A 17,431-nucleotide genomic window follows, 5' to 3' on the forward strand; every position below is an offset into this window, starting at 1 on the left:
CAAGGGCAGAGAGGCCACTGGATAAAGGAAGTGGGAGTGAGGACTCAGATCCTTTCGCTAGCCCACTTTACTTGGGTAGTGCAGAAGCCAGAAAAGTTCCCCACAATAGCGGGATTATTCCCCCACTTACATTTATATATTGCCTTTCCCCTTTTTTCATTTGCGAACCCCTAAAAATGTTGAATGGAGGTGTGGAGATGACATTTATTGAACACAACAAAGAGAGAGAATTTAATTCTTAAACTTTACTTTCCATTTAAAAAAAAAATATTTATAAAACAGAGAGCAAATCTAGACCATGAGCTATATAATATTATGTACAAGCTAAATTTCTCTCTTCCCCTCCCGCACACAATGAGGTCAAAATTAAACAAACATTCTCTCCCTTTATCACACAAACTGTAAATATAAATCTACATGAATAAGGTATTCATTCAGCAAAATACAGAATAAAATGCAAGATTCACTACTTAACTAAGCTTTCCTACGGTAAATTAAAAAATGAAATAAAAATTAGAAACCTATATGGGGTAAGGAGATGAACTTAAGAAGCAGAATCTTCTGAGGCTGTCTGGAGGCTGGTTGACAGCTGTTCTAACTCACACCTGACACCTGGCCAACAACACCCCCTATGGGTCTCACTGGGTAATGAGGATTGCTGGAGCACAACTGCAACCTGGACACACCGCGACTCCAAGCCATGCCCCTTTATATCTATCCTTATGTTCTTTGTCTTTATATTGGTCTAAAAGCATCTAAGACACAGTTGTCACTATACAAATAGCAGCAGCATTTGATCTTCTGCTGTTTGCAAATACTGCCTCTTTACTGATTTAAGCAGACTTTAGAAAATGTAAAGGTAAAAGATGGATTTGAGTTGCTAGGTATTCCCTTGTTTGTTCTACAGATAAACACTTCATATAGTTAAATCATTTGAAATTATATTGTAGATATAAACAAAATAATTAATTTTTAAATATCCATGACCTCCATAAATACTAGCTTATATCTGTCGTCACAGTTTGCCCTTATTCTGTTTTCAGGATTAGTAATTTTGGCCAGATAAACACAAACCACATAAAGCTTATGAGTCAGCTTTCTAATATGCCCTTGTTTTGCTGAGAAATAATGGGGAAAACATTACCAGAAGAAAACATCTAAAATGACAGAAACATCAAAGTATAGAAATGAATGGGAAAGAGAGATGAAATTTAATTTGGATAATGGGAAAAAACTCAGAGGCAAATGCTCAATGAGCTTATATTTCCCTTCCCCACGCCTAATTAAAGAGGAAGATCATAACAAGAGATGCAAATAAACTGTCACCGCATGAAGCAAAATTATATCTATAAAATCAGTTCAGTGAGAATAGTGGAGCAAGCTAGTACTGATGGGAAGCTGGCATTGTTACCTACTAGACAAAAGGAATTCAGCTGCTGCTATTTACACTAACTCCACCAGAGCAAGCAGGAACAAATAAAGGCTTGCTATCATTTGGTCTAGTAGCCTACAAAATATATAAAAAAACTTTCAATTTTCAAACCATTACAGGCTGACCACACCAGAGGATTATCCTTCAATGTCTAAAAGGGGAGCAACTGGTTCACTATTAAGGGTGAGTACTTTGCCCATGCCATCTGAGGAATAGCACAAATGACAAATGCAGATGTGGCCATGAAGAGTATGTCTACACAGACCACAGAAGCGAACCCTCCAGCTGGGGCTGACAGACTCTAGAGCTCTAAAAATAGCTGTCTAGGCAGTGCTTTGAAGTTGTGGCTTGGGCTGGAGCCTGGACTGTGAAGGTGAAGGAACCTCAAAGCACTAACTGTACAGCTGTTTTCAGAGAGCTATGGTGAGCCCCACTAGCCCAAGTCTGTTGAACCAGGCTGGGAGGCTCTCTTCCAAGTGTTGCACAGATATACCCCAACTTACCCTGTCTGACTGGTAGACAGGCCGAAGTGCAGTATACAACAGTGAAATGATGCTGCAAAATAAGAAAGTTATACACAGAAAAACAAAATAATTATATTAGAGAAGTTTCTATACCTGGCCATTCCCATACTGGAAAAGTTGGAAGGGACTATCAACACATCAATCCTGGAAAAGGGGTGGGTACCCAATATAGCATGAGCAGCTGACAGGCACTGAGGAATCAGCTCAAGAAGGATCTCTGCACAACGATCCTTAAGGTACCATGGAGCAAAGACTCGATGAGGAATGACTAGCTGAGAACTGGCAGCAGGATTTTGGAAACGGCAAGGATAGGCCACATGACCACAGCTCCCTTCGATCAACCTGACAACACCACAAAATACAATGGTTTAGTTTGACATTACAAATGCATGTAGTTAAATATGTGTGCGGGAGGTGAGGAATTTCTGCAGACATCAAGGAGATAAAGCTACAGATGGGTCACATGCAAAGTTGGCTCCTTTGTATGGTCACACTGTTCATGTCAATGCAGCAGTGAAAAACCGCAGGCAAAATTATTATTGATATGCTTGGGTAGAACTGATTTGGCCACTCCAATCTAAAATAAATGAAAGTGCTAACATCTTGTTTTACAGACATAGACATCAAAAGAACATGCTTTCAAAATGCAGTCACTATTCAAGACAAAACTTTGTATGTTTGCATTTTATAAAAAATAAATACAGAAAAGTATATGGACAAAAAAACATACAGCTCAAACTAAAGGAAAGATTCAGAGAGTTCCTAAGCTAAATATTTTTGAAACACTTAAATATTTAACCAAGTTACAAAGAAAGGATTTACTTTTGTCAAAGAAAACAGAGATCTGATTTATATTAAAATCAAAGTTCAAATTTTTAAATTAAAAATTCTTCAGACAAACTGTAAAAAATTGTTCCTATTACACAAAATAGCAGATTTCAATTCAGTCATAGCACAACACAAACGTTCTCTTTGGTTTCAAGTTGCAACTTTGGAGGCTGACTTATTGTAAGCCCTCGGAACAGTACTATTTGCAGGATCAGGCTCCAAACTAGTACTTTTCTATAAGCTATGATTACTTTTGCTGAATTGATGGCATATAGCTAGCTGAGTTAATAACAATGAAAAACAACAAGAATGACATTCTTTTAAATCTACTTGGTTAATTTACCTAGGTGAGAGCACAATTGACAAGGTTTTCTTTTTAGGAGGTTTGCTTTTAAGATATATTGGATATATTTTACATTTCAGATGAGTTTGTACAATTTTAATATACAATGTGTCTAGAGCTTGAAATACAATGTGCTCAGGTAGCAAAATCAGAATAGATAAATCCCATTTTAAAATTCACTTCTTTAAGGAATCCTTCCTTATGGTTCTTCTCACCAAAATCTCTGCTCATTGTTCAGTACCTGACCTACTATCCCATGATTTATGTTTTTCTTGTCTACCTTTGGCGCTCCACTCTAGAAACTATTGTTACTATACAGAGGGCTGGCTAGTGAACACTGTCTCCCTTCAGGCAGTGTCCTTGTGTATTTCTGTCATTTGCAAAGCAAATAATAAATACATACAACTCCTTCAAGTGCAGGTATCTGAACTGGAACTTACACTTGTATCCAGTTATTTATGAGATATTCACTTTATGCCACCTACAATCAAAATATCTTAAAATAACATCACTTTATAAAGTCTGATAGAAAAAAATATTAAAGATGTTTGAAATGGTGGAGCAATACAAGGAAAGAAAAGTTATGAACAGTTTTAGTTGTCACATCAAGAAGAAGCAAATTAATACCTCCAGAGGGGGTTAATGACTTGGATGAGAAGGAAATAGATTATAAAGTTGCTTGTAAATAAAGGAAGCCATATTTATGCCTCTTTTCCCCTTTTTTATTGAGAACCAGTGTCATTGACTAAATAGCCAGCTGATGTTCCATTACATATAGGGACAGCATTATCATAATAATTATTTGTGTCTGATAGCTCCCACTATGTGCTAAAGGTGCTGTACAAACACAAAAAAGACAAGTGATACAGACGGTAGGGAAAAGGTATACAACATCCAAGTCAGGAGGTGGTTGGCTACATCCTCATAATATATGTTTTAATAAAATAACTGGATTTATTTTTAATAAGATATATAGACTACGCCTAAATGCCCCATTAACTAGCCAATTAGTTTCTTGTTTCACAGCAAAAGTGTGGATTCTAGGAGGAAACTGAATGAAAAACGGATAGCTACACTGTGGGCCAGTTCAAGGAGGACAGAGTGGCAAGAAGATAACTGTGCGAAAAGCAGACAGCATATTAAGGGTGGATCACTGGTGGAGCAGTGGGGACGTAGGATAAACACATATAATGTTATTCTCAGCAATCTCAAATGTACCCTGTGAGGAATGAGGCATTGTTTGGAGGTACACAGAACATTCATAGAATCATAGAACTGGAAGGGACCTTGAGAGGTCATCTAGTCCAGTCCCCTGCACTCAAGGCAGGACTAAGTATTATCCAGACCATTCCTGACAAATGTTTGTCTAACCTACTCTTAAAAATCTCCAATAATGGAGATTCAACAACCTCCCTAGGCAATTTATTCCAGTGCTTAACCACCCTGACAGTTAGGAAGTTTTTCCTAATATCCAACCTAAATCTCCCTTGCTGCAATTTAAGCCCATTGCTTCTTGTCCTATCGTCAGACGTTAAGAAAAACAATTCATCCTCCTCCTTGTAACAACCTTTTACATACTTGAAAACATATCATGTCCCCTCTCAGTCTTCTCTTTTTCAAATTAAACAAACCCATTTTTTTCAATCTTCCCTCATAGGTCATGTTTTCTAGACCTTTAATCAGTTTTGTCGCTCTTCTCTGGACTTTCTCCAATTTGTCCACATCCTTCCTGAAATGTGGCACCCAGAACTGGACATTCTCATCAGGAAAGCTTGCTTTTATAAAGAACGTAAAACATAGGCCCCAGAGAATTTTTCATTAGTGAAGAAACTTCTCTATCGCTCAGATACAATTTGCTTGTTTCTAAATTGCTGTGATTCAGCCTCCAACTGACAGAGAACAAACACTGAACTCCCATGGGGGAGAGTAAAAAAAAAAAAAATAATCAAACTACAACTGGAAAATACTTGCAGATTATTGCACACAAAACTCTTTACTGAAAAGAAAAACTTCATGTAGTCCTTAAAGCATCAAGAGTCCTCTGATCTATTCCTTCCCTTACCACTATGTGACCTTGGGCACATAACTTAAATTCTCTGTGCCTCAGTCTACGCATTTGTAAAATGGAGATAGTAATGTTTACCTATCACACTGGGCTGTTGTGACTCTTAATTTATGTCTCAAATGCTATGAAATCCCTGGATCAAAAAGGGAAAACAAACAAATAAAAACATCATCATCATATTTAAAGGTACTTGAATAACTGAATTTTTCCTTTGTTACTACAACTAACAACATATTAAGACAGCCTCTCTGTCTTAATTGTCTCCAGAAGGTTCCTGGTTGTTCTGGAACCTTCCCTGTTACCTTACCCAGGGAAAAGGGATCTACTAAGCCTGGGGCTAATATATCTGCCTTCTATTACTCTCCTATAGCCATCTGGCCTTACCCTGTCACAATAGGTAAACATGCAATGATTCTTAAAACTTATCTAAATGCATAAAATTTCAAAGTTTCAAACTGTATTTTTCATATCTCACTTTTGGGAAGAAAAAAAAAAGAGAAAAGCTCCATCTCTAAAGTTTCACTAGGAAGTGCTATTAGATTTAACAGAGCACTGACCCAGCAGAAATGCTTAACCTAAGAGCCCCAAGAAATCACCATTTTATCCTCAATATGCAGAGTCTGATTACTGTATTTAAGCAGTGACATATTTACAATCCATATGGAAACAGAAATAACTGGAACCAAAACAGCTTGAGTAACCTACAAAGCAATCTAACAGGCAAGAAACTTTTTATTCAGTTCTTAACTGAATAAAAACAGAAAGGATTTCAGGATTTTGCAAAGTAGACGGTTATAGAAGAGGAGATAATGTGCAGAGCTTAAATATTCTGTTAACTAGGCTGAACACATGTAGAAACCAACTATCAGGTTCCATTAACCTAATTTTTTCTACATAAGCATCACACCCTTGGCCCATCCTTTGCCCCTGGACTTACTTCCCTACGATTTCTTTCTACTCTGATTAGACATGTTCTGCTGTGGTCCCTCTGCTAAGACAATTCACTTTCATGGTTCACAGAATAAATGGAATGTTCACTTAAATGTTTATTTTTTAGTAATATCCTAATCACCAACCTGAGATCGGCCCTTGAAAACAGAGAGGAAAACTCATTATTTGTCTGGACGTCAGCTGTGTAGGATTCCTGTTTAACTTCTGTCCAACACCCAATAGCAATGGTAAAGGTGGATGCTGGCATTGGCATGGTCACATAATAGTACCAGCTTAAGAGACCTACGAGTAAAAAAAAGCAAATTACCTTCTAGGTTAGAGAACAATTTCCCAGAAATTAAATTTTGAGCCAAACCTCTCCTCCCACCTCCTCATTGCTTTTTTTTTTTTTTTTTTTTTTGTTCAAGAAGGAATGAACTTGTTTTTATTCAGGCACATTGTTTACTACATGATAGTTATATCTTACTTACCTTGGAGATTGAAATGGACATTAGCAAATAATATAGACCTAAAAACTTACATTCACATTGCTATCCTCAGATTCTAGGCACCTACAAAAAATTAAATCCAGCATTGTAACAGTATGACTGTAAATCTCATGAAAACATTCTACACCAATGATCCAACACACTGAATCTTACCATCATGGGTGGAGTCAAACAGGATCCTTAAGTCCTCTAAGAAAGGACATTTTTAACGTAAAAAAAATCGATTGCAGTCCTTTAACAATGGCCTTGCATAATGCTGTTTTTGTCTTAACAGTATAGTTTGTTTACTTCAGATTACAAACTCCTTAGGGGAAGAACCATGTTTTCAGTATGTTCTGCACAGCACAGAGCACACTATTAAAGTCTAATAAAAAACAGTAACACTTACGATCCCTGCCTGGCAATCTGAAGCTTTTTTGTTGAAGTATAGCCACTCTTAGGTCTGTAATCGAGTGACCAGAGAGATTGAAGTGTTCTCCAACTGGTTTTTGAATGTTATAATTCCTGGACACTACGGTGCTAATAAGCGATGGTCACATAAACACCACCCTATATCGGAAACCTACTGACCGCTATTCCTACCTACATGCCTCTAGCTTTCATCCAGATCATACCACTCGATCCATTGTCTACAGCCAAGCGTAGCCAAGAGTGGCTATACTTCAACAAAAAAGCTTCAAAAACAGACTCCAACGAGAGACTGCTGAATTGGAATTAATTTGCAAACTGGATACAATTAACTTAGGCTTGAATAGAGACTGGGAATGGATGAGTCATTACACAAAGTAAAACTATTTCCCCATGGTATTTCTCCCTCCCACCCCACCCCCCACTGTTCCTCTGATATTCTTGTTAACTGCTGGAATTAGCCTACCTGCTTGTCACCATGAAAGGTTTTCCTCCTTCCCCCCCCTGCTGTTGGTGATGGCTTATTTTAAGTGATCACTCTCCTTACAGTGTGTATGATAAACCCATTGTTTCATGTTCTCTGTGTGTGTGTATATAAATCTCTCCTCTGTTTTTTCCACCAAATGCATCCGATGAAGTGAGCTGTAGCTCACGAAAGCTTATGCTCTCATAAATTTGTTAGTCTCTAAGGTGCCACAAGTACTCCTTTTCTTTTTGCGAATACAGACTAACACGGCTGCTACTCTGAAACCTTTGTTTCTCATGTTTTCTTCTTCTCCCCTTCACTCTTACTTTCCCATTTTCTTCCTTTTTTTTTTTTTAATGTCTGTCACCTGTTCTAATTTTTTTTCTTTTTGTCCCTCCTAATTCCTCTATCTCTCCTCTTTTCCCTGCGCTTGCTTTCTTCTTCTCCCTTATCTTTCCTTGCCTCCCTTATCTTCAGTGTTTCCCCTTCTCCTGATTCCTTTTATTGCTCTCCTCTCTCTCACTCCAATGCCTTCATGTGACTCTCTTGGAAACAGCACCACCTTTAGGGAAAGGGAAAGCAATGCATATGAACTCAGCACAATGCATATGAACTTCCTCCTTGTAGTGCAAGTAACACTCCATGTCACTGAAACATTTCTGTGCTATGTGAGGGCTCACTGGCAAGACAAGGAAAATAGCTGGTGTTTCCTGCAGAAAATGGAGGAAGAGCACCTACCCCATAATTTCTGATTCCTAATTACCCACACATGTTATCTCATCCCATAGGTGAGAGGTTTTTTCGCAGGACTGGATGGGTGAGAGTGTGTGGCCTGCATTGTGCAGGGGGTCGGACTAGATGATCATAATGGTCCCTTCTGACCTTAATATCTATGAATCTATGAATCCCTAAAATCAGCTGTGCTTTAAAATTACTTATTTCCTATACGTACAAACAGATTGTAAAACCATGATACTTTTAAACAATTTTCCAGTAGGTTATTTTTGAAGATCCACTTCCCAATTGGACATTTGCTTCACAACTGTAAAGCAAGTATTTACTGTATCATGCCTAATAGCTGCATAATTGCAAAAACTAAAATCCTACTAAATAAAACTGGATATTTTCTAACTCATGTGTTATCTATTTAGGACTCAGTTAAAAAAGGCTAGAAAAGTGCAATCTATTCATAAGTGTGGGAAAAGAAAATTTTAAAAAGCAATTTATTTTTTTGTATTTCAAATATTAACTGTCTTTGAAATGGTTTTAAAACAGTTTTGAGTACCAATGCGTGCATTATAACTAAAATAAATATGAGTGTCAGTGTATCTTACCGTCTGACCTAACAAAAAGGAATATTTTCTTATATTTATATAGCATATTTAAAACACAAATAATTCTTTAGTGTTTTAAATACAAACTGAGGTACATATTACACACACACACACACACACACACAGGGTTACTTCATCCACCACTGAAATTCAGCCACTTCCGAAGGGAAACACTATTATGTTTAGTAATGCATAAAACCATTATACAACACTTTCAGAAAGAAAGTGAAAAATAGCGTAGCAAAACAAAATGTAATTACCCAAACTATTATTTGTCTGGGAAATTGGGATTAAGAGCCTTGCCCATCAGAAAAGTTCCAAGACATCTTTAGTGACTTCTAGTAATCAGCACCTTGATTTCACATCGCATTTGGAAGACAGAGTAGCAGAGTGCTCCCTAGCACCTGAGTGCTGCAGTATTAGTTAATATTCAGATACTCTGATGAATTAGCAACAGCACTTGCTGCAGCACTTGTATCAGATGCATGTTGGAGATCTCTGACTCAGTTACTGAACTGACCTAACCCTGCTTAGCTTGTGAAATCTGACTTGAATGCAGAACAAGCTGCTGTGGTTGCAAGCTATGAAAGGGAAAGTAGGTGTTTCTCCATGGTCCCATTTGTTCTCAGTAGTAAAACTAATCTTTAATTAAATTATTTCTACATGGATTTAAGTGAATGAAAGGGGAGTGTGGAAATCTTTCTACTTTAAAGGGAAAAATATAACGAGCAATGTATAGAACGCTGGATCATAGCAGCCATAATGTGTCCAAGATACAGATGCTCAAAAATAAATCAAAATGGATCTAAAGGTATTTTTTGATTAAAGAAGTTTGTGTACTGCATGCATGTGGGATGGAAGAAACCAGTGTTAGCAGCTAAGTGTTGAATAACAAATCCACCCACCATCCAAGGCTAAATGACTTGGAGACTTACTAACTCTAACACTCCTGGAAAAAAAACCTAAAGATCATAAGGCTTACAGAACACTTTGAATGTATCTGCAATTTATCAACTCGGTGAAAAACTTTTCCCATTCCAAACATTTCATAAAGTATGTACTACCATTTTCAAAAATACTTTCACACCTTATTAAAATGCCTCAATATGTATGTATGCCTAAATGTGCAACATTTTGGGAGATTTATGATTATTGTTGTTTGATAAACTGATCTGTCCCATCTGTACTTCTAAATGATAATAGTATGGGCCATATTTTTCAAAAAGGAGGCCTGCAAAAAATGTGTATTCAACTGGGTGCACGCTTTTGCATATGCAGTTTCCAGAACTGCTACTCAGGAAACTATCCATTTTCATACACAATCAGCTAGCCTTTGTATGTAACCATGAAAATTGCACGTATACAAATGTAGGTATGCATCTGAGAGCACAGGTCTTCCTTTAAAAAATGTTGCTTTATTATGTCTGGTTGCTTTTCTTGTTGTCTGTTATTCATTTAAACTTAACCATTTTTAAAAAAGAAAGTATATCCAGCTAAATGGAATGGCTATTAAAGATTTTAGATTGTCTATATGCAAATCAAAATGCTTCTTCAGTCCTGTAAGTGGTATTTACGAGGGTTGTCGATTAATTATTTTTTAGTCAATCGCATGAGTTAACTGCAATTAATCACAGTTTTAATCGCACTGTTAAACAATAGAATGCCAGTTGAAATGTATTAAATATTTTTGGATATTTTTCTACATTTTCAAATATATTTGATTTCAATTATAACACAAAATACAAGAATACAAAGTGTACATTGCTCACTTTATATTATTTCTGTTATAAATATTTGCACTGTAAAAACGATAAAAGAAATAGTATTTTTAAATTCTCTTCATACACTTGTACTGTCGTGCAATCCTCTTTATTGTGAAAGTGTAACCTACAAATGTAGCTTTTTTTTTTTTTGTTACATAACTGCACTTAAAAACAAAACACAAAACTTTGGAGCCTACAAGTCCACCCCGTCCTACTTCTTGTTCAGCCAATCACTAAGACAAACAAGTTTGTTTATATTTAAAGAGATACTGCTGCCTGCTTCGTATTTACAACATCATCTGAAAGTGAGAAAGGCATTCGCATGGGACTTTTGCAGCCAGCGTTGCAAGGTATTTACGTGCCAGATGTGCTAAACATTTGTATGCCCCTTCATGCTTCGGCCACCATTCCAGACGACATGCTTCCATGCTGATGATGCTCCTTAAAAAAATAATGCGGTAACTAAATTTGTGACTGAACTCCTTGGGGGAGAATTGTATGTCTCCAGTTCTGTTTTACTTGCATTCTTCCATATACTTCATGTTATAGCAGGCTCGGATGATGATTTAGCACATGTTCGTTTTAAGAACACTTTCACAGTAGATTTGACAAAATGCAAAGAAGGTACCAATGTGAGATTTCTAAAAATAGCTATAGCACTTGACCCAAGGTTTAAGAATCTGAAGTGCCATCCAAAATCTGAGAGGGACGAGGTGTGGAGCATGCTTTCAGAAGTCTTAAAAGAGCAACATTCAGATGCAGAAACTACAGAACCCGAACCACCAAAAAAGAAAATCAACCTTCTGTTGGTGGCATCTGATTCAGATGATAAAAATGAACATACATCAGTCTGCTCTGCTTTGGATTGTTATCAAGCAGAACCTTGATGATTGTTATCATCAGCATGGTCACTTGTCCTCTGGAATGGTGTCTGAAGCATGAGGGGACATATGAATCTTTAGCGCATCTGGCACATAAATATCTTGCAATGCCAGCTACAACAGTGCCATGCAAACTTCATTTCTCACTTTCAGGTGACATTGTAAACAAGAAGCGGGCAGCATAATCTCCTGAAAATTGTAACCAAACTTGTTTGTCTCAGCAATTGGCTAAAGTAGAACTGAGTTGACTTGTAGGCTCTAAAGTTTTACATTTTTATTTTTTAATGCAGTTATTTTTTGTACATAATTCTACAAAGTTCAACTTTCATGATAAAGAGATTGCACTACAGTACTTGTATTAGGTGAACTGAAAAATAGTATTTCTTCTGGTTTTTACAGTGCAAATATTTGTAATAAAAAATAAATATAAAGCAAGCTCTGTACACTTTCTATTCTGTGTTGTAATTGAAATTAATATATTTAGAAATCTAGAAAACACCCAAAAATATTTAAATAAATGATATTCTATTATTGTTTAGAACGATTAATCCCAATTAATTTTTTTAATCACGCAAATACTGACCTTAGGAGTATGCAAAGATAGCTCAGAACTAACCCTGGGAAATTACCTCTGTGCAGTCAGACTTGGCACCACCTTACATTTGCTTTTCCCTTTATGCTGTGCATGGAGGCTGTGATGAAGAAGTGCAGCAAAAACAAAGGGAAGACAGCACTGAGACATACCTTGCATAACTCTAAGCAGGTAGGCAGTAGTGAGCACTGGGAGCCATGCACTGGTCTCAAAAGAAGTGGAAATAAAGAAGATCTTTTATGGACAATTTGCACCAAACTGAGATCATCAACTCATTTCACATTGTTCACCAAGCAGCTATGATATGGGTAACAACCCTCAGTCACTACCAGCCTTGCTAAACTGAACTGGCAACCTCAAACCAAAAGTCTATATCCTGTTATCAGTGCCTTCAGCAGTCTGTGGGCTGATCTGCCAAATATTTAGCTTTAGATTGAAACTAAGCCAGTTAGGGAGCTGTGTGAAGTTTACACCTGAAAAAAACAGATGCCAGTATATTCCAGTGGATGAGGTACAAGATGGGAAGTTAGAACACCGAAGTACTCCCACCAGCTGCATGGCTTTGGGCAGGTCACTTGGCCTCCCTGTACCTTAATTTCCCTCTCTGTAAAATGGAGATAATAATGTGCACCCATCTTTGTAAACTACTTTCTAGCACTTTGCTAGCATCATTTTGTACAACACATAATTAAGAATATATATACTAAACCTTCTTGAAGTTGTGATGGTTCCGCTGAATTTTCACCACTCATTAAGACAACAAAGCAAGAAGCTGTTCGGACTGTGGTTTGCCATGTTGACATGGCAACCGGTGGCTCCTGACATGGAAAAAGGGCCCTGTTGTTTATTGGAGACCCCATTGTATAAACACATGGCCTATAGGGAGGGAAAAAAGATAAAAACAAGAGTGACATCATTATTACTCTAAAACATGAAATAGTGAAGGCTGAGTAGAACTTCTCATTATAAAAAGAAATTCTAACCTACTAACTGGTTTTCAGCATCTCATTTTGTCTGGATTTCAACCTAACATGATATGAACCAACCAAGATATCAAACCTTGAAGTTTTGCTTTTATCCATCCTAACAGATTAATTTATAAGTAAGAGGCAGCAGAGAAAAAAATAACATAGATATTCCCATCCCTTCTGCTCCCTTGCTCATGCCATGACCTTTGGACCTCAGGCAACAATTCTCCAGCCACTGGGAATTGTGAACCCAAGTGACCAATGTGAGTATTTCAGAATGACCACTAATACACTGTTGCCAACTCTCGCTATTTTATCATGAGTCTCACAATCCCTGGTGTTTTTCTTTAAGCACTAACTACTAGAAATAAGTGACTATGTGACAATCTCAGTTTTCAACTACAAAAAAAAAGTAAATTTATAAACCTCACAATTGCAGAAAAAAGCTTGAAAATGTGATCGAAGTGTGCCCTAAAGCAGAGGTGGGCAAATTATGGCCCCCGGGCCACATCTGGCCCGCAGGACCATCCAGCCAGTCACTCAGACGGAACGAGGGCGCCGCGTCCCTGGCCGCAGTGGGAAGGGGAAGCCCCAGCCCCGGGATGTTGAGCTGCCAGGGCCCAGCCACTACCTGGGGAGGAGAAGGCGAGTCCTGCTGGGGAGCCGGGGCTGCGTTGCCTCATCTGGACACTGGCTGCTGCACTGCCTTGTGCCACCCCTTCTATCAGGGCTTCTCTGCGCAGCTGGGTGGGGGAGGGGTAAAGCCCCTGCAGGCGCTGGGAGAAGGTGACATCACTCCCTCCGCTTCCAGCGCCGCCTGTGAGCCGCAGCCCCACCTGAGCTTGGGGCGGCAAAAAACCTAGAGCTGGCCCTGTCAGGCAGGTCACTTACTCTCTAGAAGATACTCTTTGCACCACAAAAATCTCAGAAGTAGAAGACTAGTTAGTAGCCCTATAGCATCTGTGGGCAAAAGAGAAAGAGAAGGAGTAGAGGATGGTTCCAGGTACATGGAAACCACACAAAAACCACAGGATTGTAGGAGGAGAGCCCAGGTACTCCAGGGAAGAATTCCTATGAGAAAGGTGATGCTGATATTCAGATTTTTAGCCAGAGCCTTGGCCCTGCTAAGACTGTTTTGCTCTGCTCCAATGGTCTAAACCAGCCTCAAACCTCGCCTAAGAGGCCCTTGGAGGATTTCCCAGCATGAGGAACTCCTTGAGTGGTATAGCATGACTGTAGAGGTTTCCCTGCCAACCCACACTCTCAAACTCTGGCAAAGAGAAGATCGGGGGTGCCTACCTGCTGGCAAACCCCAGCTGCCAAAACAGCCGCTTAGGCCCACAGGTAGTCAGCATAACATATGTGTTCCTACATGCTGGTGAACCCCAGCTGCTGAAAAACCCTTTGGGCCCACAGGCAGTAGGCATAACATACAGCAATTGAAAGCTACTATCCTTTACGCTGGGGTACCAGACTGCCATCAGCAGCTTAAAGCCTTGGATCTTACCCCCACTTTTGTGCCACACCCACACATACACATAAGCTGTACTGAGAACACAAAGCCCAGACCCCAGGATCTGGCCCTATACTCATATACCAAATGTCACACAGATATTAGGACATCTGAATTCCAGTATCATCTGAATATCAGCCTATTCTCTACTCTTTAATATACAGAGCTCTGTAATTTGGTACATACACATTATTATTAAAAATTAACTAATGAGGTTGGTACTCAGAGATCCCATCCAAAATTGGGACCCCATTGTGCTAGGCATGGTAAAAACACGTAGTAAGAGTCAGTCTCTGCCCCAAAGAGCTCATAATCTAAATACACAAAGCAAATGAAGGATTGGAGAAAAAAAAAATAGAGGTACAGAAAAGTAAAGTGGCTTGCACAAGGTCAAACAGCAGGTCAGTGGTGGAACTGGGAATAGAACCTAATCTCCAGGCTCCCAGCCCTATGCTACTAATATGGAAAATAAATACAAAATAGCATATTGTGCATGTGCAGTTTCTAATTTTCAAATACCTTTACCTTCATTTTTAAAGTATTTGATATATTAAATTGGCACATAAATATAGCAACAATTACAAACAATTAGATCCCACATATAAAGGAAAGTCGAAAAGTTAGAGAATGGTTATAATATTTGGTAAATCCAGGGTTTCCATTTTTTCCATAGTTGTTTTTATGCTATTTTTGTTCAGATATACTCAGAGCCCTCCCTTGGGTAGGGCAAATCGGGGCAACCGCCTCAGGCCCCGTGCTTTGCGGGCCCCGCCTTTCGATAAAATTGGGACTGTCCTGATATTTAGCCCTTTATCCAGAGTCCTGACCAATGTATGATCGGGACGCGATTTGTCCCAATATTCAGGTGAGGAGGTGGGTGGGGAGGTTAGGTGGGAGGCAGGCAGGTAAGCGGGGTGAGGAGGCAAGCAGCGGGCAGGTAGGAGGTGAGGAGGTGAGTGGCAGGCGGGAAGGGGGTGAGGAGGCAGGCGGGCAGGCGGATGGTGAGGAGGAGAGCAGTGGTCAGGGGGCACATCGGACAGATGGCGAGGAGGCGAGCAGCAGGCAGCTGGGTGAGGAGGCAAGCAGCAGGTGGGCGGATGGTGAGGAGGAGGAGGAGAGCAGTGGATGGGTCGGGGGGATGTAAGAGGGCAAGTGGCGGCCAGGCACGCCAGCGAAAAGACTAGCAGGAAGGCTGATTTGTCCTGGGCCCCATGCCCCCCTACGGACGGCCCTGGATATACTGAGTAACTTATCATTCCTAAACCAAATTTCTTCAAATATTCAAATTTTGTCAAAGTCTGCCATGAAAATAGCAACAGATCATACAGAGCCCTATTAAAGTTTGAGCGGGAACGTCAGAACAACAGTTACATCAGCTTCTTGTTAGATATTCATATACTCATGGCACAATCGCCTGGAGATTAGCTGATTGACAGGTTGGCACTAGCTGAGGTGTCAACTAACAGTGAACTGTCTCATTCTGTCAGAGAGGGAAGAGTTTAGAAGATCTGCAAAAAGGAAAACTCTGCCATGATTTACACAAAAATATTTTTTCTTCTTTCAATGAAATTTTTAACCTGTTTTGTCCACATTTTTAGAAAAACAAAATCAAGCATTATTGGGTTCCTTCTATTCCTCTGAATCACGTTTTACTTTCTTTGCTATTTATTTTTCTATACTTAATATGCATTAGAGACGTGTTAAAATGTCAGCAGTGTGATGGTGCTACACAATTACAGAGTATATTGTAGTTGGCCGTATTCCCCACTTTAGGTCAGGGCTGCTCAATTCCAGAAGATGAGTGGACCAGAAATACAGAATTTTGACTTGAAATGATGGTTCTGCACTTCCCTTACAGCATCAGGGAACTGCTATCTACACAGGATATGTCACATAGTGTCTATGTTAAATAACCATCAGTTCTAGACCGCTGTTATCAGACACCGATTTTTTTTTAATTACCATTACCACAGCTAGTGAGAGACATGGCAATTCTCCTCCTTTCTGTCCTCCTCCCTAGCTCACCATTCTTTCTGTATCTCTCTTCTTCCTCTCTTAATATAGTCTCTTCTCCCTCTTAAAGTTCATGTAGCCATCACATTTTCAAGTCACCCCTACACTTGGCAACTCTTTTTCTTCATAATTCGTTACCTCGGTAGCCTCAGACATTTATATGATCTATCTGACCCCACTTCTAACAGAAGTAGGGGGAGTTAGAGAACAGAAGAGAGAGAAGCAGTTAGGCAGTCCATTTCTCTGTGGCTCCTACTGTGGTGTTACCACAGAGATTGAGTTACTATGGAAAGACAAGTCCCAGCAAAACGTAAAGGGCCTAAGGTTTGAAAAGGAGATAATAAAATAAATATGTATTGGGTGACCCACAATGGCCAACTTTATGACTGCTAGAACTTCAAACTCTTATGTATTTGGAGAGCTTGGAATATAGGACATGAGCTGCAACCCACTCAGATTCTGCTTCCAGAAGTGAGTGAGTGGTGGCGATTGTGGTGGGAATCAGTCTGAGAGTTGCTTAGACTCTAGGGTTCTATCCAGTCACTAATCTTGCTTGTGTGCAAGGCTACCCTGTTAATTGCATTCCCTTTTTTGCAGTAATAAGTGGGAAATTATCCTAGTTAGAGATGTTAAAAAAATGAAAACCTATTTTCATGAAAAAATTTCTGATGTTGTTTTAGTTTCAAAGTATTTGAAACTAACCCATTTTTCATTTTTAAAAATATTTTTCAGTATTTTATGTCCCCAATATTTGCATAGAAATAATTATCAAAAATACAACCAAAATACCCTGAATTCCTAAAACCCTCAGCACAGCATCAGAACAAGTAAAATTATATTAGAGAACTTTCTAATCTAATTT

At 38.9% G+C, this 17,431-nt stretch overlaps 1 protein-coding gene across 3 annotated transcripts in view; it reads right to left on the reverse strand.

Moving 5' to 3' along the window:
- Positions 1–17,431, reverse strand: part of LOC119856417 (aminopeptidase O (putative)) — a 372,700-nt gene that overhangs the window by 275,217 nt on the left and 80,052 nt on the right. For all 3 annotated transcript variants that reach the window (XM_043515026.1, XM_043515028.1, XM_043515027.1), the window contains 3 exons: positions 12,785–12,951; positions 6,269–6,425; positions 2,050–2,298 (listed from right to left, as the gene is read on the reverse strand). In XM_043515026.1, the coding sequence (XP_043370961.1) occupies positions 2,050–2,298; positions 6,269–6,425; positions 12,785–12,951 (573 nt within the window). The remainder of the gene's footprint in view (positions 1–2,049; positions 2,299–6,268; positions 6,426–12,784; positions 12,952–17,431) is intronic.

Source organism: Dermochelys coriacea, chromosome 5 (genome assembly GCF_009764565.3).
Source record: "Dermochelys coriacea isolate rDerCor1 chromosome 5, rDerCor1.pri.v4, whole genome shotgun sequence".
In the NCBI taxonomy this organism is placed as follows: Eukaryota; Metazoa; Chordata; order Testudines; family Dermochelyidae; genus Dermochelys; species Dermochelys coriacea.